General features: G+C 36.9%; 1 protein-coding gene across 5 annotated transcripts in view; it reads right to left on the bottom strand.

The window, feature by feature from the left end:
- Positions 1 to 21,422, bottom strand: part of MBD5 (methyl-CpG binding domain protein 5) — a 399,974-nt gene that overhangs the window by 8,290 nt on the left and 370,262 nt on the right. For 4 of the 5 annotated variants that reach the window (XM_076005508.1, XM_076005506.1, XM_076005507.1 and 1 more), the window contains 3 exons: positions 18,321 to 19,529; positions 8,323 to 8,435; positions 226 to 301 (listed from right to left, as the gene is read on the bottom strand). In XM_076005508.1, coding sequence (XP_075861623.1) covers positions 226 to 301; positions 8,323 to 8,435; positions 18,321 to 19,529 — 1,398 coding nt within the window. The remainder of the gene's footprint in view (positions 1 to 225; positions 302 to 8,322; positions 8,436 to 18,320; positions 19,530 to 21,422) is intronic. The other variant, XM_076005509.1, reaches the window with a different exon arrangement.

Below are 21,422 nucleotides of genomic sequence, written 5' to 3'. Positions count from 1 at the left end.
GAAAACAAAAGTTACTTATCTCTGAAAAAAGACATAGTTAATACGGCTAGGTTATTTTTTCTTAAATGACTTTGAATCTTTTTTGATATTAATCTTTTTTTTCTAGCCTAGTAATTTAGTATTGCTACGTGAGTTGCTTGACAATATTCAAGAGACTTTACCAAAAAGCGTAATACAATTTATTTTCAAAGAAACACAGTATAATGGAAAAATAAATTAACTTACAGTCCCAGACATTTTGTCCAGTTCACTCATGGCCTCATGAATAGCAGCTTCTAAATGGTTATTTAGCTTTCCACTTCTGGAATTAATGAAAACAACACACTCGATTAGTAAATTAAAGAAACAAAATCTCAATTTAATTCCCTAATCAGAAAACAAAAGTACCAATTCCACCAGAGAAAGCCAATTTATATTCACATTTGGAAAATTCAGATGACAAAACAGCACTCTAGGATTTTCACCACTGAATACTAATGATTAAGGTCACAGAACCACTAAAAATCACAAATGAACAGATTGGGGGACGGGGAGATGGATTCTTTCCCCTTGCACATGTTTCTTCCATAACCTTGTGATTTGGGAAGAAAGCTGGGCCTGGGGTCCACCTTCCCACCGGTGCAGCCTGCCCTGCATTGCCTCTTGTCTCCGCCGGGCTGCGTGGCCAGGGGAAGGGCAGAGAGCTGAACTGCAGGCTCCGGCCACTAGGGAGCTCTCTCTGCCCTCGCTGGAGCCTCTCGGGTCTGGAGTGGAGCAAGTGAAGGCTGAAATCCTGGTGCAAGTTCCAGGTAGGAAAAACAGCTGAATTCACCGCACCTGAGGCTCCGAGCCTGGCCCCTACCACATTTCCCCAAACACCAAAATGAGGTTACTATTTGAACAGAGAAAGAATGCCGGTCTCAGGGTCTCAGGGTGCCTATCACTCCTCTGACCTTTCCTCTCCACTTAGCATTCCATTACACTTGTTTGGACTAAATAACACACATGGTACATCTGCCATTTTTGAAACTTACATCTATGAAGCTGTTGAACTAAAATCAGACAAATCTACCCTATCCACATCTGTGGTTATGTACCCTTGGCCCATCCCGACTGTGAACTTGTTTTTCCTCCTTTGTGCATATAAATAATTGCACAGTTATTCTGAGTACGAAGGTGATTCATTTCACTTACGCTGTCAGGACAATTACTAGAAAAGCTGCGGGAGCAAAGGTTTGCATAACAAGCTGTGAGCACGGTTTTCTAAGGGTTAAAGCCTATCTCCACATCTGCAGGGAGCCTGGAAATTTGCAGTTGTGGGAGAAGTTGGCTCATAGTTTCAATTAGTTTGGCTAGCATAGTGTTTAAAAACATTTTTGAACTTTAGTGGAATGCCTGTAGACAGGGCCTTTTGGTTCCTCACGGCCTTCACTAGGTTTTATTCTCATGCACCAGGATGGGTCAATTCATACATTTAGTTTCTGTCTACACCTTACAGAACTCTGAGTTTTCCACCCCTAAGTACTTACACACTGCCAGACATACCATAGATGCTCTACATATTTGCTAAACAAAAATATTTGTCCAAAGCTGGCATGGATGATCCTATGTTTTGAAAAACATACATGTACATCAGTTAGTTTAACTGAAAGGAAATATTAGTTTATTGGTTTTAACCAAATTGTAAGGGTAGTATGGCACCAACCCCCTTTCCCTCACCTTTTTTGGGCATTGTAAGCTAGCCTCTAGCTTTCATATTTATCCCATTTATATTTAGAAGTTTAAAAATACTGAGAAGTACATAGAAGAAAATAAAACCTAACATCCCACTTCCCAGAATGAAATGTTAATAAATTACATATTTCCTTTAAGTCTTTTTTATTAAAAAAAAAACCCAAGCTATAGTTTCCATTTGTTATCAATCCCCTGTCCCATTCTCTCCTACCCTCCCTCCCTAATTTCTATTCTGTTTTTGAATTTTATAAGATATATCCATGAACAGTACCTAGTATTATTTTATGTTTATACATATATATATTATATATATATACACACACACACACACAAAAGGTGTCGTAATATACATACTTGCCTGTTTTCCCTTACCACTGTTTTTGAACAGTATCCTAGTTGATATACAGTATTTATTCCTTCCAAATGGTACATGTAAGTATTTCATAATATACATGCTGTCTTTAACTTATTTACCCACTCCAGTTTTAAGGGGCCCTGGTCATCTTGGGAAGTCTGAGTTGTTTTCCCAGTGAGGAATCTGCTAAGCAAGACCCTGGGTGAGTGGGTAGGAATCCAGTCCCAGGACTCTGCAAGGCCATCTAAGTTTCACTGAGGTTGGGCTGGGGCCCCTTTTGTGGGCTGCTTGGCGAGGGTCCTGATTGTATCATCACTGCTGAGTTGCCCAAGAATATCACACTTTGTGTAATGTGTTAAATAGATTTATCCCTATTATTTCTTTTGTATTGAGAAGTATGAACGTAAGTTTTAAAAGATATTTGTTATGTATTTTGATTATAAGACCTTATGAGTTTAAAATTGACTAAAATTCTAAATATCTAAAAAGAAATCACTATGTTTCAAAATTTTTACCTAACTATACAAAAGTGCAATAACATTACCATCAAAGTACAAAAATGATGGTGGGGTGCAGTGGCTTATGCCTGTAATCTTAGAACTCTGGGAAGATTGCTTGAGGTCTGGAGTTTAAGATCAGCCTGAGCAAAAGTGAGATCCTGTCTCTACTACAAATAGAAAAAATAAGCCAGGCGTTGTGTCCCAGCTAATCAGGAGGTTGAGACAGGAGGATCACTTGAGCTCAGGAGTTTGAGGCTGCAGTGAGCTAGGATGATGCCTGGGTGACAGAGTGAGGACTCTGTCTCAAAAAAAAAAAAAAAAAAAAAAAATCAATATTATTTATTGAAGGAAAAGATAGAATTGTAGGAGTTTTGTCATCTCATTCTTCAACACGATATTTAAAATATTTGTAAACACCTTACATTAATTTAAGCTAAAGTAGTAGAGTGTTTTAACAAATTTAAATAGTTAATAGAGGGAGAAATGACTACTTCTGGAAGAGAGGATAAATACATAGATGTGAGGCATGAAATTATCTGTATACATCATGAGATCAAGAGGTAAAGAGAGACTCTCTCTGGTTTCAAATCTGTAGATCAATTTCTACAGTAACTAGTCAGGTCAGGGAAGAAAAAGCTCCATGAGTTCAAGAAATGAACAATTAGCCGGGTGCGGTGGCTCACGCCTGTAATCCTAGCACTTTGGGAGGCCGAGGCGGGCGGATTGCTCAAGGTCAGGAGTTCGAAACCAGCCTGAGGGAGACCCCGTCTCTACCAAAAATAGAAAGAAATTAATTGACCAACTAAAAATATATATACAAAAAATTAGCCGGGTATGGTGGCGCATGCCTGTAGTCCCAGCTACTCGGGAGGCTGAGGCAGTAGGATCGCTGAGCCCAGGAGATTGAGGTTGCTGTGAGCCAGGCTGATGCCACGGCACTCACTCTAGCCTGGGCAACAAAGTGAGACTCTGTCTCAAAAAAAAAAAAAAAAAAAAAAAAGAAATGAACAATTAGTCAAAATTCAGTCTTCCAGTCCAGAGGGCCTCCCTGTGGAGTTTCTTCTACTATTTTCTATTCCCTGCTGACATTTAATGATAAACATTTTTACTAATGGACACTCTAAACCCTACTTGATTAAGCAATAGATGTTCATATAATCACATGTCTAATTATTAATGGAGATAATTGCCACTTCTCATCTTCATTGCCTATATTGTCACACATCATCCTTATCGTCACTGATAAGGATGATGAATCACTGATAAAAAATAAAAAGCCAGGTACACATCTGTGAATGGTACAAGGAATAAGAGGGAAACGAGAAACTGCATTTTGTTCACACTGTCAATTTAGAATTTAAGTGACTCACTTTATGTAGAACAGAACAGATTTGAATGAGACCTAAAAACCAATACTCTGAAAACCTAATATAGAGAAAGTATGCAGATTTAAGAAAATTTAACATTTTCTTGTGAAAATGAAAAGTATGATTTCACTCTTGTGAAAAGTGAAAGTATGATTTAATTAATCTCTTTATCATTTTCCAGATTCATAAAAAATCAGATTTCCAAAGAAATTTATATGTACCTATAGACAGAAATCATTCTATTACATGGAAATCACAACATATCTAAAAGCTATGGATTTTTTCTTTTAGTAAAGCTATTTTGCTTTTAAGTACAAAATTATCCTAAGTAATCTGTTAAATATGTTAATATTTCTTATGTGATTAGGATGTAATTAGAACATCAATTTAAGGATATTTATTTACTGTATAATTTGATTGAAGATATTGAGGATTAAAATGACTACATAAAGTTCTAAACATCTAATACGGTGGTAGAATGTTTCAATTGGCAAAAATATCAGATAATTTTGTTTCTTTCATCTTTTCCTTTATAGTAAAAATGGCTATTTACTAAATACCATGTGCCAAGTACTGTGTTAAGGTGTTCTCTCTGTTATCTATAACGATCCTAAAGTAGGAAATTATTATACCCATTTTAGAAATGAAGAATTTATGCTCAGAAAAATTAAGCAACATACTCAAAGACACACAGCTATGAGGTGGTAGAAACAGGATTTAAACCCAGGTCCAAAACAAATCTATTTCTTTCTTTCTTTTTTTTTTTTTTTTTTTTTTTTTGAGACAGGATCTTACTCTGTAGCCCAGGCTACAGTGCAAGTGGCATGATCATAGCTCATTATAACCTCAAACTCCTGGGCTCAAGTGATCTTGGGTCACCTCTAGAGTAGCTAGAACTACAGGGATGCGCCACCACTCTTGCTAATTTTTCTTTTTTTCTTTTCTGAAGAGATAGGGTCTTTCTATGTTGCCCAGGCTGGTCTTGAACTTCCTCCCTCAAGAAATCCTCCAACTTTGGCCTGCCAAAGTGCTACATGCCACTGCACCTGGCCTAAAAGCAACCTCTTAATCATCTTGTTCCAAACACCACCTTCTGTTTTCAGCCTTTTCCTCTTTTCTTCTTCCCCTCAGTAAAAGCAGTCAAATTTTTGTGGTCTAAAAATTTTTCCATTGTTATTTTTTAGGAACTTTTTACATTGAAGGTAGAAAGAAGACTAAATAATCTACATAGCCTCTCTCTACTTCCTTATTCTTATTCATGTCTCAACCCATGGACACGTTGCCTACCCTCCATTCTACGGCAAACTGTTCTCACTAAGGTCACTGGTGGCCTGCAAATTACCCAATCTGATGTAGAGTTTTCAGTGCTTGTCTTACTTGACCTCTGTTGATCATTTTATCACCCTGGAAATTTTCAGTCTTGACATCAAAAACCTTCCTTCCCATCTTATTTGTTCCATCTATTAAATGTTCAATTATCCCGCATTCAATCCTTAGCCCACTCTCTTTCAAATTGGTCAAAGTATCTCTGTGTGACTGCAGCCATTTGTATACCATTGAATACCATTTCTCCCCAGTTTCAGACTTGTGTGTCTAACCTATCCCACAGGCACCCCAAACTGCACTCAACAGTCCCCCTGTATTCTCTTTTAAGTCAGTGTTTCTACCATTCACCAAGTCACCCGAGCTAAAAACCTCAGAGTTGTTCCTGATTATTCCCTTTTCTTTACATTCTGATCAATTACCAGGTTCTGTCAATTTTACCCCCTGTGTATTTCTTGACCACATTCCTTCTCTTCCATCTTCATTGCCCCCTCTTGGTTTGGGTCCTCATCCTCCCTTGTCTTCTGCCATGGCCCCTAAACGATCTCCCTGTCTCCAATACTGTTCCCTTAAAATGTGTTCTCCTACGCAGCCATACCTAAGGTGAAAACCCACCCCCCAGCCTCTTTAGGCACCTCCAGTAAAAGAAAGGATCCTGTTGGCCGTTACTAGGCCCGCCATGATCTGCTTCCTGCTTACACCTCTGGCCACATCTCTTACAACTTCCTATCTGATACTTTACAGTTCATCAAACCCAACTGCTGATCTCATCTGAACACTATGCCACCCCACCTTTGTGTCCTTTGTGTGGCTAGTACTTATGCAGTATGTTAGGCTTGGCTCAGATACCATTTCCTCTGGGAACCCTTGCTTTACCTGGGTTTAATGTCATTTCATTTCTCTATGATCCCCAAATACACCGTTTGTGTACACGCACACACACACATGCACACACACACACACACACACACACACACACACACACACACAGAGCTGTCACTGCAATTTTTACATTTTAATTATTTGTTTCTGGATCTGCCTCTTTCACTAAACAGTGAGCTCCAGGGACTATGGCACAGTGCCTGGCACAGATTTTTTTTTGCTAAATTAGCCTCTTTAAATTGGGAATAAATGAATAAATTAAAAAATGATTTGGTTCAACATATCATTTATGAGTTATGTGACTTTTGACTAATTATTTAAGCTATTTAGGTATGAGTGTCCTCATCTGTAAACGGGCTAAGTAATTCTGGCCCATCTTATGATAGGGAGAGTAAAATAATGAATTTGAAATCACATGTGCAAAATGTAAAGCATTCTACAGGGCATCTACATGGCAAGTCAGTCTGCTTAGCCAAGAGTATGGTAAATAAAGCTGTCTTTACTAATGTTTGCTTCATCTTTTCTTCTTTTACTTCTCTAATCCATACTCTTAAGTTTATGGTTTTCATGAGGAGACTTTCTTTAGACAGTGCCCACATTAATTGGCTTTGAAGAAAAAATTTTTTAAAATTGTGGTTTGCTACTCATTATCTTTCAGAAATTGCTGAGTAGCAAGTATACAGGAAAAATACAGCTCATTTCAAGGCAGGGTATCTAAATATTTGGAGGAGTTATTTTATTTCTGTGTTACTAGCTCTGGTTTGCACGTGCTCCAAGTAACTGGCATACTTCAGTGAAAGAAACATTTTAGGGATCTTCTACACCAAAAAAATGGGAACTGCTGAATATTCTACAGCAAATGACTCTCTGCAAACTTATGAGGTAGGTAATTTGCAACTTTCTTCCTTTCATCCAGACCTTGTATTAATTTTACTGGTTTTATCCTGTTACTTAGGTCTGCATAGCAAACGTCACTTCAGTAAGAGTAGAAGGGACTTTGCTCACTGCATTACTTATCAGATCTAGAGGGAAGTTGTCTGGCAATTCACTGGGCCGTTGCCACAACACCAGTGCCAATTTGCTACCTCCCAAAGGAGTCCCTGACCAAGGGGCACAAGAGTCTGCCCCTTGTGGTTGTCATCTCTTTATTGAGGTGAAAAGTCTCCCCAAGATTTGTTGACTTCTAAAATTTGGCCTCTGGCAAGAATGATTGGAAACAGCACAAAGGGAAAGAGAATGTCTTTAATAGATATTACTAATATCGTCATATAAGCCTTTTATGCGAGATACACTACTAATCATTCTGATATCTACTTTATAAATCTTGATGTACAAACATAAGTTAAAGTGACATTTTTAAAAAGATGATAAGGTATAAAACATTAGGCCTATGTATCAATCGTTGAGGGGAAATGTGAGAACCATTTTCCAAATGAATAAAAATTAATTAATATTTAATTCTTGGTTGTTTGCTAATGTGGAAATTGTAGATGTACAGAAGCACATTTGTAATTCTCTACCTTATTATTAAATAATAGTCATGATATATAAAACTACATTTATGACAGCAAAAATTATGTTTCTAATATTATCAGCTTTTCCATACTACATTAACTCAGAAAATAAAGATCCAGAAAAACCTGAATAAAAATGGCCCAAAGTTCAACTTTTTGTTATAATTCCAAAAAGAAAACCTATTTTCGAGTCCACGCCCCTGCTGTGACAACAAAAATCATTACTTAGCATCACTATGACTATCAGTTAATCTGCCAAAATTATTTACACGTGTATAACTGGGGGTATTTCCCCACCAAAGTATTTAAATGCAAATGGATAGACTCACTACACTTCCAGATCCTATTTAATTGCCACATGTTGAGGATATTTATCATATTTTCTCTTTTACTAAATGAGAAGAATAGAGATGGAGGGAGTGAGGAAAGAGCTGATGAAGAGACAAATCCAACACATACCGTAAACATAAACTGTTAAGAAAATATTTTCTGTAACAGCTAATTTGCCTTATCTATAACAGTCCTCTTTGGTGATAACTATTAAACAGTACTCAGGCAGCCCACAACATGGACAGAATCAGCAGAATCAGTGAGATTTCACTGCCCCTTTGAAGGAAAACCAGTAAATTATATCCTTGAAAAATAAAATGGGGAAAAAAAGTGCTTACTTTCTGTTTCTTTTCCGGACTCGGCTGTAGGCTTCCAAACCTTCTGTTAGTGTCTTCAACTTCTCGGGCTCCACCTGAGTGAAGGTATGAAGACCAAACCACATTACCCAGACCTGCAATTGTTAAACACGGTTTTTACTTTGCTGCTGTACAGGCAGGTGACGCACGGGTGAGGGGGGGGCTTTAACCTTCACTGCCCTGTCACATGTTCTGTCCTCACTCAGTCATTAGAGGCTGATTCTGTGGCTCCAGCCCGTGACATCAGTGCAAAGGAAGGACTGTTTGGCTTTGAAATAGTCAACATTTGGAAAATAATGTTTTGGGAACAAAACCTGGAATTTAAATAACCTTCAATTCACAAAATCATATAAATGGGAGATCCTGGTTCACTTTCTTCACTGCCTGATGCTCAGCAACTGCAAATCTGTAGAATCCTGTCAAAGGAAGACGGACAGTGATGGTCAGTGAAGGGGGTGGGCTTTGGAGCCAACAGATCAGAGTTGGAATCCTACCTCTTCACTTCCTAGCACAAGTAAAACACTTAACATTTTCTGAGGCTCAGTTTCCTCCTCTTTAAAATGAGGACAATGATACCTACCTTCCTGCTAGAATTGCTGTGAGAATTAAAATGTGACAGGTTGTGTTGAACACCTAGCCTAGCACAGAGCAACTGTCATGATTCAGTGTGCATCTGGCTCTGCAGCGGCCACAAAGCAAGTGGGGGAGCAGGCCATGCATGGCCCGTCCCCATGTGGGAAAAGGGTGTTGCTATACCTATGAGCATGTCCTCTGTCCTGTCCTGCTTTATCACTGTCAGTCTGTGTGAAGTCTGCCATACCAACAGAGCTTGGGCACCAAGTGTGGCTGGGAAATTTGTGCCTGTGTGTTGTGGGGGAGGGGCACAGCTTTTGCCACGCCCACCCTCCAATAATCTCTGTCATGGTTCTTGAAGTCACTCCCCTTAAGAAAACCAATTAATAACAATCAAGTAATAATTAGGAAAACTTGAAGACTTGTGACTAAAATCACCTTTAGGAAAAACATTACTATTTTTATTGATCTGTAAAAAATTTTTTAAGAAAAAACAAGTGTTGCTTGCTGTGTAAACAGCCTCAAGGCAAGGACCCCGGCCGTTCTCTACCTCAGTTTCTCCCCCATCCTAAGACACTTTTATACAGAATTTCAGTGTTCACCAAAATGCCTCATGGGTAAAAGCAAAGAAATTATTATTAACTTTTGTCTTTATATAGCTTCATGACTGACTCATGAACATCATTTATAAATAATTTCTCTATGACCCCTTTGAATCTAGTATACAGTGATGATTAACAAAGGGTTTCCATTATCAAGTCTGAAAACAAGCATTTCTAATTCTTCAATAAGAAAAATAGTCAAATAATGGAAATTTTTTCCTTTTCATGTACGTTTTTTAAATTTATTACCTTTACTGGTTTGACCTTCTCATATTTTTGTATTTTTGTCCTAAAGAATCCAAATATCTTACACACACATGTTCGTTGGAGATCCCTGATTCATTGTGTGCTTGAACAAGAGACAACTTTGTTCCAATAACACTTTAGATGAAAAAAAAAAAGTGTCCTATTGGGCTACAGGGATGACTAGAAAAGCTTAAGTAAGCTGAATGTAACCATGTGTTGTTAAAAATATTCCTGGATACATTTTCACATTTCATGTTAGAAATGCGTTTCCATCATGTATTCACTAACATGAAGGGGGTATGAAAGATGTTTTGCATGTTACATTTATGTAATCAATAACTAATTCCACTTATATTTAAATGACATTCTTGGCAGTAGGAAGGAAGTTCTATCAGACACAAACTGGCGTAGTGAGAGATCTCAGAAGGTGTTGATCGGGCCACACAATGCAGAAACAGAGCAAGACAGCAATGAAAACTTACCCCATTGGTCTTATTTTTAAAAACAAAGTTAGGTCAAACTATTTTTTTAAGTCTTCAGTTTTTATTTTTAATTAAATAAGGAATAAGGGTCAGTAAAAACATTTTTGTGCATTTATTATGTAAAAGGCACTGTTTTATCATTTAATAAGATAATGCTGTAAACTAGTATTATTTGTGTATTACAGATGGGACTCAGTGAGTTTAAGTAACATGGCCAGAATTGAAACTCAGGTCTCACTCCAAAGTACTCAACCTCTCTCCATATGCCAGCTCCAACATACATTGAAATATACAGTCATTTTATATATATAAAGCTTATATATATAAAATTACACACATATATATATATAATATATACACACAGGCACACTCAAAAACTGAGGTCAAACTATTTAAAATTAAATTGTATTTTTACAGAAATTTAGATGACAACTTGCCCAAATTCATCATCAAAATTCTTTATGCTTGGATAATTGTCCAGTTATATTTTTCTGAACTAATTCTCTACTATTTTTTCTTCATTTAAATCTGTATCTAAGGTTCTAAGGTACTCTCACAATGAGCTATATTATTTACAAAGGATTCAATGACCTCAAAACAGAAAGCAACAGGTGTTGCTTTCTGAAACTAAATATAAGATATACACCACTGTGCATTTCCAGTATGGCAAAATCATATATATCTGGAAGAAAATGTTTAATTTATTTTGTTTTAGAATTTTAATACTTTATTGTGAAATATAAATATATATGAAGAGTGTGTTGTTTTGGGGGAAATATACTTGAACAATATGCAAGAAATTATTTAAAGATACCCCAAAAAATGGTATCAGAGAAGAACAAAAAAAATTCAATTTCTAGTCAAATAGAAATCATATTTAATAATGTAATGAACATTCCCCTGTAAATTACTTAGCTAACTTGTAAATCAAAAAAGTACTGAGAAATCAAATACATAAATGTGACTTTAAAAAGGTCAAACACAAATATTTTTATAAAATTTACACTGAAGGAGCAATTTAAGATACTTAATACTTTTATCTATAATTATAATCTTACATTTTTGTACATTCATAAGCCAAGAGTTCTATAAATTATTTAATTCCTATCTTCATGAGAATTTGGGAGAGAACTTTATAATTTATCTTTACTCATAATAATCTCAGTATTACAGTTTCATCCTAATAATGCTAATAGTAATGGCCAACATGGTATAACTCTTTACACATATGTCTTTCAAGAACTATAAAAATATACCTGGAATTATATGTACTTATAGTTCACATATTACCTCATGTCTAAATATACACATACGTTAATATTTTTGATTCCTCAAACTCTTCTTTAATTCAAATTCTTTATATATAATAATTCTTCAACACAAATGGTCTTACAGTTGGTTCAGTGGGGTTAGAAACATACTCAGAAAAAGCCAGACACTATTATATGGTACAGGATTAAGAGTTTTTCTGGCCAGGCATGGTGGCTCACGCCTATAATTCTAGCACTCCAGGAGGCCGAGGCGGGCAGATCGTTTGAGCTCAGGAGTTCGAGACCAGCCTGAGCAAGAGTGAGACCCTGTCTCTAATAAAAATAGAAAGAAATTAATTGGCCAACTAAAAAATACAGAAAAAAATTAGCCAGGCATGGTGGCACATGCCTGTAGTCCTAGCTACTCAGGAGGCTGAAGCAGGAGGAATGCTTGAGCCCAGGAGTTTGAGGTTGCTGTGAACTAGGCTGATGCCATGGCACTCTAGCCCAGGCAACAGAGTAAGACTCTGTCTCAAAAAAAAAAAAAAAAAGTTTTTCTGAATACTGCTGAGTCTCTGGTTGCTTATTTGTTTATTTTGTTCACAAAACACATATTAAACATTTGGAAATTTAATTAAATTTGATTTGGAGTCAGCACCATGGCACCTTCTATATCTCAGAAGTAACTTAAAGTCTGTGACAAAAGGAGACACAAATCTTTCAGAGAGCCAAACCAACCTTTGAAAGTAAGGTATAGTAGATATTAGAAAAACCTGGATCAATGATAGAGCTAGTTCACTAGAGATGATGCTAAAATTTCCTGCAGGCTTTAATCCTTTAATCTTTGTGAATCCTTTGCTGCTACTTAGTGTTGAGGTAAAGCTGTCACACAAAGGTCAAATGATGGAGCACAAGCTACATCACAGATTTCATAACAGAGATAAGACATTGACCTCAAGCTACCCTTTTCATTCTTCACTTCCCCATTCCTTTTCTAGAATGTCCTGTTGTGGGGGATGGTATAATGCAAAGAGTGTTAAGCTAGAGTTAGAAGACCAGGACCGGAGCCTGGCTTAAGTGCCTGTGATCTGTGTTCTCAGCAATACTATTTCTCCAAGCTTCTGGTCTGTCATTTATAAAATAGGGATAATTCTGAACATCTTTATAGATCATCGAGAGGATCTAAAAAACCCATGAACATGAAGATGCTTTATGAACACCAAAGCAGTCTTGCCCAAAGTGCCACTGGGGGAATGAGAAATTATTTTAGGTGGAATATGGACAAACCTTTAAACATTTTTAATAGTTATACAGTCATCTAAATTTAAATTAGAAAAATACAAATAATATATCTACGATTTCATACATAAGATCTTAGGATAAGACTAAAGAAGTTATTCAAATTTAAAAAGTGGCTGAATAGCATCTAGTACATATGTGCCCAATAAATATTTGTTTGATGACTACATTAATTAATAAATGAATTTAAAGAAAAATTTTAAGTGGATAATAATATAAGTAATATGCAGTGTTAGCTGAAGTCTGGGAAATACAGCTCTGAAGCAATAAGCAAATATGAAGCATTTATTAGGTTCATTATCATCAAAGACTTATTAAATAGTAAATGCTAAAAATGATAGTAAGTTTCTCAAAAAAATAACATCTTTAAACTAAAAAATCCTGCTAACTTAAGTGCAATATTTTAATATTTTTTAAAGAATGGGAATTAATGACAATAAATAATTTAGGGTAAAAAGTTGATTCACCTGTGACAAAAAGAATGAACCTAATTTTCCAACAACAGTATAATAGTACTCATAGAAAAGTACTAATCATTCCCTTAAATGGACCACAAGTTTTGCAAATGAACTAACCAATTCCCATTATTACAATTTTAGTCAGCGGCACCATCTAAGACTTTTTTTTTATTTTCCTCTTAACTTTGGATAGCAGTGTTTTTAAATGCTATAAAACTATATTACAGGATGGGCGTAAATCTACTCTAAATGTGATAAATTACTTATCAATCCACAACACATAAATAGAATGAAGTATTTTGGATAAACTCCTATTTCTAAGAAAACAGAGTTTAAAAGCTCATATCACAGAAGCATGTATTTGCCTCAGCCCTGACATTCCATTTGCCACTTTCTGTGTGAAAATCATATGGACAAGCGCATGAACTCTGTGTTGGGGCTCAGTTCTCTGTGTGAAAGGAGACAGGCTTCCCATCCCTCTTTAATCTCACTCAGGAAAAAGAAGTTCACAATATTCCACAAACTCACTAGCCTTTTTACTTAGTTTAGTCTTTTTCTTGATATTCACATTTTCGGTCTTGTCTAGATCTTCATCTTTATTTATCTTTCAAATTCTGATCAGGAATTGACTTTGTTAGCCTGGATTTTATCTTTCTTATTACTTTTCAAAAACTGTTTTGCTCCCTTTTCAAGGGGACGCTGGTCCTGACAGGGCACTGATTGCCCCTGTCACACCACCAGCCCAAATGTAGCCCAAATGTTGTGAATATTGAGGTACAGAGAACAGGATTCATTTTCAGCAGGAGCTAAGAAAACAGAAGAGGCAAAGTGAATACACAAAGAACACTTTCGACAGAGAATTATACTGCCAAAGAATGCAAACAGCTCACACTGATAAGAAAGCACAGAAAGAGTGTTCTTCAGAGTGAAATGTTTAAACATGGCTAGAGGGCGCACCTTCTTAAGTTACACACCCACAGAACGCAAGGCAAGCTGTCTCTGCTTATGCTCCACACTGTCAAAACATGTGTGCGTGTGATGCTGCACCGACACACAGAAAGTGTATTGCCCCCAAATAAATTTGGTGATGAGTTTTAATAATGATGAGTTTTGTCAGCTTTGAATGACTACTCAGAGAGCTATTTTTTATCTCTGCCTGACAAATATAACCATGTGGAAAAAAATGGAAGTGTGATTCCAAAGAGGGGGCACCCTATCCACTGACGATTTTAAAAACATGTCTTCATTTAATCAGGTGGTGTTGCATGGAGACATAGAGCTTTTCTCAGTAACAAGGAAGTGTCTCTGTACCTGTCCAGCAACAGGTGTTTCTGAAAAGAAATATTTTGGTGCTGGTCTAGTAAAAATCTTTTCTTAAATTTGGCTTGGGTTGGAATACACTTCAAGTGTGAGAGTAATGAAATAGGAAGACCAATGGGACAATGTTCAACAAGAGGAAAAATCTATGCAGAAAAAAAAATTATTTTTGATTATTATTGCTTAAGAGGCAACACTTTTAGGCTAGTTAATGTAAAATCAAGGATGACAGATGACAATTATGAAATAAATTTTAGAAAGCAACAGCATTTTCCCTATTTTTAAATAATTCTTAAAATAAATACATAAAAATAACCATTTCCCCCCATAGTGGCATAGGCTTAAAAATGTTTGCACATTAAGGCCTTTAGATATAATGCCAGGGGTAGCCATTGCCCTTTCCAAGAATTTCTTAGCACTATGCCGAGAGCTGGAAGTGCATCTCTCTGGCCATGACTACGTTCTAGAGAACAGCACTGAAGTCTTATCCTTGCCACTTGAACCACAAGGGATAAAAGGTTCACGGTTCGGAGAGAAACTTGCACCATTTATTTAGAACAAGAGCTATCTCCCAGAATGCATTTCATCACAAATTGTTAACAAAGGGAAAAAACATGCTAGTGAGCACTTCCTGAATGGTATAATACAAGGCACATAATACTCTCCAGTGCTGTCGCATAACTTCAACATTAGGACAGCGGTTCAGACCAACTGTTAAAAAATCTCTACTAATAAATATTGTTGTATGTGTGTGGAGTGGGGTTAGGTAGGAAAGTAGAGGAAGAAAGTTTGAGTTGATATTTTTAGAAACATTGGGGAGAGGCGCCTAGCTTGATTTGAAATGGTAATCTGCGATCCTGTTAATTAATCATTTATATTTTCTACTTTGCCTGTTTCCAAAAAAGAATTTGAAGTGGCTTTCTGAGAACAAAGACCGTAACTGAAAATAATAAATGATAGGTTGTGGGATGGAGGGGCATAATAAATCCATTCTAAAACTTGAGTTAACATGGATTTTATCTTGTGGGATCTGACAGAATCTTGGATTAATTTACTTAGGTGGACACAGAAATAGTATAAAAGCTGAAAGTCTTGATGACATGTACAAAAATTGTTTGGTAAATCTTTTCTTCTGGGACACTACAAAGATAAACACTATGGGAAATGATCCCACAGTCCACATCAACAAGGTAGAATTAATAAGGTTTTACTATAATAAACAAATTGTTTATGGAGTTAGTCTCTTTCTCTCTAGACTTTATTAAATGATGTCAGGCATTGCCACACTATGTAGAAGGGAACCTAAGTAACTGCTTATCTTTTTAAAAGCAGAAGTCTGGTTATTAATATACAAGGCTTTATTTATCCAACATTGCTGGGCATTAAGGGGTTCTATGTAAATAAAATTTACATAATAATTGGTTCACCTGAATAAGAGTACAAATTTTTAAAAACATTTTACTAGAGATCTTTCTGGAAAAGATTGTGCTCATTGTCTTATATGGAAATTAAACATAGTTTAATTTTTTTCTTGATGAACCAGGGTCACCAGTATATCAGGTAGTTGGCTTGGAGTCAGACCTGTGTTTGAAATTTCACCTTTTCTGGTATTATAAAATGAGAACTCTGGCTCACTGGACATCATTAAAGAAGGTATGAGGAAGTCCTTTGTTTTATGAACTATAGGAGAAAAAAAGAAGTTTACCAAGTAGTGTTTTGTATTTTTATGTGCAAAAGTGAGGTGGGTCCTGAAAAGACCAGAGGTTTTTAAAAATGTTAAGGGCCCTAGAACTTTTAATGTTGTTATACCTTGCTTTTTAATGATCGATAAATGTCTCGTGTATTATCATTAATACTTCATTACATGTTTTCAGTTTTTCATTTCTAAATGTGTGCTTTAAATTATATTTTCTGAATTACTAAAAACACTTTTAGTATATCTTGATATTAAGGTTTTTCTTGAGAATGCAAAATTATAATGTCAACCAATGGGAGAAGGAATATTTGAATTTATGGAAGCAATTTTTTGCTCCTGATTAGGAATTCATTTATTACCTAAAATAAAGAAGAAGAATCTGGATTTTAAAAACACTATGATTTTATAGCAAATAAATACCACTCTGCTTATTTAAATGAAGCAAAATAAATGTTTTTTAGACTCTTAGATGATTTTTTTTTAAAGTATATCTCCCCTAACATCAGCGAATAACTGAATCTCAGGAGATTTTGAACACAGATTAATCAGAAAATTCAGACCATTGTTTAATGTGAAATGTGTTAAAAATACATGCCTTTATTCTCCTGAGGACATAAAACGATATTTAGACAAAGCATTTAGGGCAGGAAGAATGTTTCCGGAGAAGGGAGGCCATAATCTTTTCTTTAGTTAAGCTTTTTGTAAAATGGCACATAAAAAAGACTTGGTTCGTTTGCACAGAGATTGTAAAACAGTTCAATGTCTACATCTTGTATTTGTAGCAGTTCCATTTATATCATAAAAGCCCACTTTTGCTGTTTCTAATTATTTCTTGAATAAACTGTCAAGAATATTTAGGTTTATCAACCTAAAGAATGTTTGTCTGGTCTCAGAGAATATAGAGAATAAAATGTTTTGTGAGTAGGAATATGGAATTCATTTTCTTATCAAACATAGAAACATTATGCCCAGACTATACCCTGACAAGTATATATTAGGCAATATAAGCAAGGTTTAAGGACCTCCTGGTCGTTTGGAGAAAGACAATCCTTTTATTGTGCTGGCAAAAATGCTTTTGGTTTCCTGCCATTAAACCTAAGCGCCAGTGAAAGTTTGAGCAGAGTTGAAATAGCTTTATACAATATACTCTTTAAGAGAATAATATATACCTGTAAGAGTAACTTTTATTACCTAAGAAGATGAAAAATCATATGCTTCTTCACCATATGAGGGGAATGTGCATAATTATCTCTTCCTGGTCAGATATAAATTTTTCTATCTACTTTAAACAGTCTGCATATTTCTTGCTTAGTGAGCCAATTTTACCATTTATAAGGGGGGGGGGTGCAGGGGAAGCTCAGAAGACCCTTACTAATTTCTTTTAAATTGAATGGTAGTTTCATGGAGAAGTTTTCATTTAATTTATATGATCAGATTGTGCTAAGTAGAACCAGACTATGGGGTTAAACATTTCCATATGTTATAAAGGCCTAGAACTTTTCCTGAAAGGAGACACCATTGTTAACTCAGACATTACCTGCTGCTTCCAGAAAAGGCTGCAACTACACCCAGATTTTACCCCCTCCCCAGCTCTATGTGGCACATGCAAGCACATGGAGGAGACACTGTCCCCTGGTACTTCCAGTTGCCTGGGAGGACACTACTCTGCCACACTCCTGGACCTCCAAGGGCTACCAGGTTTTTTTCCCTAGTCATTGGCACTTGCCTTCCTCCTCTGTGTATGAAATGAAGAATTAGGTAAATGCAGAAAAGGAAGGCAGAGTAGACAAAATTCTGGAAATCTGGTTCCTGGCTCAGAGCCACCCTGAGCACTAGTGTGATCTATAAATGCTTCATAACTCACCCCTTGTCGATATGACATTTTGGTGACTATAACCATCCCCTCTTCATTTTATGCTCCAGAAGCTTGTGAGACCTCAATCAGTCATGGAGAATCCTAATTTCAAATCCAAAGAATCCAAAGTGATGATAACAAAAAACAATAATTGATATCTGAACAAAGGTTAGTATTTGACAATGGATAAAGATTGGTATACCTTCCCTTCCTCGGGGCTTTGTTGACATGAATTGTGAACGTCGTCTTCTCTTACTAATTTTCCAGGCCAGGAAGTCAGTCCTTTGATTTGGCCCCAGACCAAGTCGCCAACATTGAACGTCCTTGGTCTATAATGTATCAACTCATTTGAAGAGGGGGAGTCTGGATTCCTTAGGTCATCTTCACTACTAATGCTTTTAGCGTCTGAAGGGCTAGGCACACACCCATTAATGCTTTTGGCATTAAAGTCTCCATTGTAATGGATGTAGTCTTTGACCAGAGAACTTTCCAAACTATTTGAGGAACTTGGAGACTGCTCCTCTAGGACCAGGTCTTGCTTTGCAGTGCTTAGCAGCTCTCCAAATCCCCGACTCTGTCGAGGTCTGTTCCCATTAATGTGTGCACATCTTTCCACAGTGTTCTCTAGTCTCTCCTTAAAACTCATCATAGTTCTTTTGTAGTTATTATACCTGAAATTTTCCTCCAGAATTTTATCCCCTTGACAGTTTCTTGGTGGTAACAGTATTGGGTGCTGTTCCCCAGGCAGAAATGGCAGTGTAGAGACATTGTTGGACCTTTCGTGACAAGGACTACTGTGGATATGGCCTGGATGATCTAAAAATTCCTCATACTTCCACCTGTTTCGCTCCCCTCTGGGGCTTTGTTCCCCGTCCCACTGTTTTTTGGACGTGTGGCAACTTGCTGACTTGAAATACTCAAACCCATCTCCTTCGTTTGAGGTTTTCCCATGGTCTAGATTCTTGGGCAGCCGAGTCCCTCTTGCATTCCTCAGCCTACCATCATGATCCACACCTCCCATGTTTCGTCCATGAATGACCGCACTGACAGCACTGGAGAGATTTAATGGGTCACCAATCGAGGCAGTGAAGGCACTCATGGCACTCAGAGCTGGAATGGGGCTGATCTGAGTTGTACTGTTGACTGCAGTGGTGATGACAACCTGCATCCCTTTGCTGGCTGCATCGACAACTGCTTTGTAAATGGCATCTACGGAAGCATCACCTTGGCCACCCACAACGAGGCCATCCTTCACCTGCTGACCAAGAGATGGGTCAATCCTTGGTTGCAGCTCACAAGGTGTATCTTGGAAAGGTGGAAGTGCAGCGTTCGGATTCTCAGGAAGTGCTGTGAGCCCCGGCTGAGTGCTTATTCTTTTGTTGAGGAGAGCTGCATCTTCCTGCATTCTCACCTTAAAGAAACAGACAGGAAGCAGTGAGAGAAAGGGAAATAATTTTAAAGGCCTCAAAGAGAAAGGCCATAATTTTAAGATTTACCAAAAGACAGACAGACAGTCGCTTCTCCGCCTTTTGGCTAAGATCAAGTGCAAAAGACAAACAGACATAACAAGGAAGGAAATATAAACAATGAGACTCAAAACTGAAATAAAAAGTCACTGTATAGAAAAGCTTACATCTTGATTATATTTGGGTTCCATTTCTTTGGTTAAAATCATTCAAAAGACTTTAAAAAATAATTATCATTACTAAACATTCTCTACAAAAATTAAACGTGAGGTAGTGGGACACAAAATGTTCTCAGGTGATGACTCCACTTATTTAGTGTCATTACAGGTCTTTGCAACTTAGGATTTGAAGAGAAAGTCATGTCACAGATAACCAAATCAGCACTGTTTAAATTACAAAGAAAATCCAGATTTTGAAAATGGTTTCTAACTCACTGATGTTTCTACTTAACTAAACAAAATACAATATAAAAAATAAAACATATATATTCCTTTTTTAACAATAATATGACACTATAATTTTCAAGTCTTCATATGAGGTAGTAACACCTGCTCCTCAACCTTATCAGGCTACAGGCTGAAGGACACCCCCATGCTGTCAACAGTGACAATGGCTGCCTATAGAAGTGATTCTCAACTGGGAAGAGGTAAAGCTGGGAATGCCTACCAGGGGAGCATACCAAAATTTTAGTACAGGAAGGATGAGGGCAGTTTGAAAAAGTGCCCGAGTTTATTCTAATTTCACCAACCCCATCTAAGAATTACTACTCCAGAACCTTGATACCTTGGATTTCCCACCCAGTGATCGCTCCCTTTCTGTCTTTACATCCTTCCCTGCTAAACAAGAACCTGGGGTCCATCATCACACATCAACTTCTCTCTTGCTATTATTATTTTGTTTACACCTACCAGATAAAGCCCAATCTCGGGTCAAGTCAACTTCCTACCTCATCTGTATTTACAGATGAGGATGTATTTACAGTGAGGATGCTCAATATTTGTCTAGAGGAATTTATGGCTTCTATCTTCAGCTAGGGGCTTACTCCTACCCATAATCCTGTGGTCTTCTAGTTAGATATCACTCTTATTCTCTACAACGATTCAAATTTTCATTTATTTCTTCAAGCCATCTTCTGCACTATTCTTAGTAGATGACTTTATTTAACAGAGAAAATGGAGCATATCAGGCAAGAATTCTCATAATTTCTCATACTCTGATACTGCCTGCTCCTGGCAGTACATACTTCTCCACAGCTATACCTGTCCTAAATCCTGTCCTGCTTCCCAGTATAAGAGGGCCCCTTCCGCTCTCTGAGGGTAAGCCCTCCATTTATGCTCTGGATCTCAACTTCCTCCTCAGGGATCTTGCCTCATCTATTACCCTTCTCTTCTTTATGGTCAATCTCTTCCCCTTTTTTCACTCTTTCCTTTGGCATATGATTATATGCATGGCTTCCATATTTTAAAAGTTTGCATCAACCTAACACCTACCTCTGGGCACTGCCTTATTTCTCTTATGTCTTCATAATTAAGCTTTTTAAAAAATAAATTTTATTGTATGTATTTGAGGTTAATGACATAGTGTTATAGGATTCACCTAGATAGTAAAATGGTTACTACAGTGAATCAAATTAACATTTATCTATCATCTCACAGTTACTTTTTTTGTATGTGTGACAAAAGCAGCCAAAATCCATTTATTTAACCTACATTCCTTAATTCCTAACCTCCCATTCATTGTTCCATCCTTTGTAGCCTGGCTCCTGCTCCCAGCACTCCACCAAGACTGCATGCATTCTGCCAAGTCACTGCTGACGTCCTAATTGCTAAATCTAATGG

The sequence above is a fragment of the Microcebus murinus genome, chromosome 8 (genome assembly GCF_040939455.1).
Source record: "Microcebus murinus isolate Inina chromosome 8, M.murinus_Inina_mat1.0, whole genome shotgun sequence".
NCBI classification, from domain to species: domain Eukaryota; kingdom Metazoa; phylum Chordata; class Mammalia; order Primates; family Cheirogaleidae; genus Microcebus; species Microcebus murinus.
This window is presented reverse-complemented; position numbering and strand designations above follow the sequence as displayed.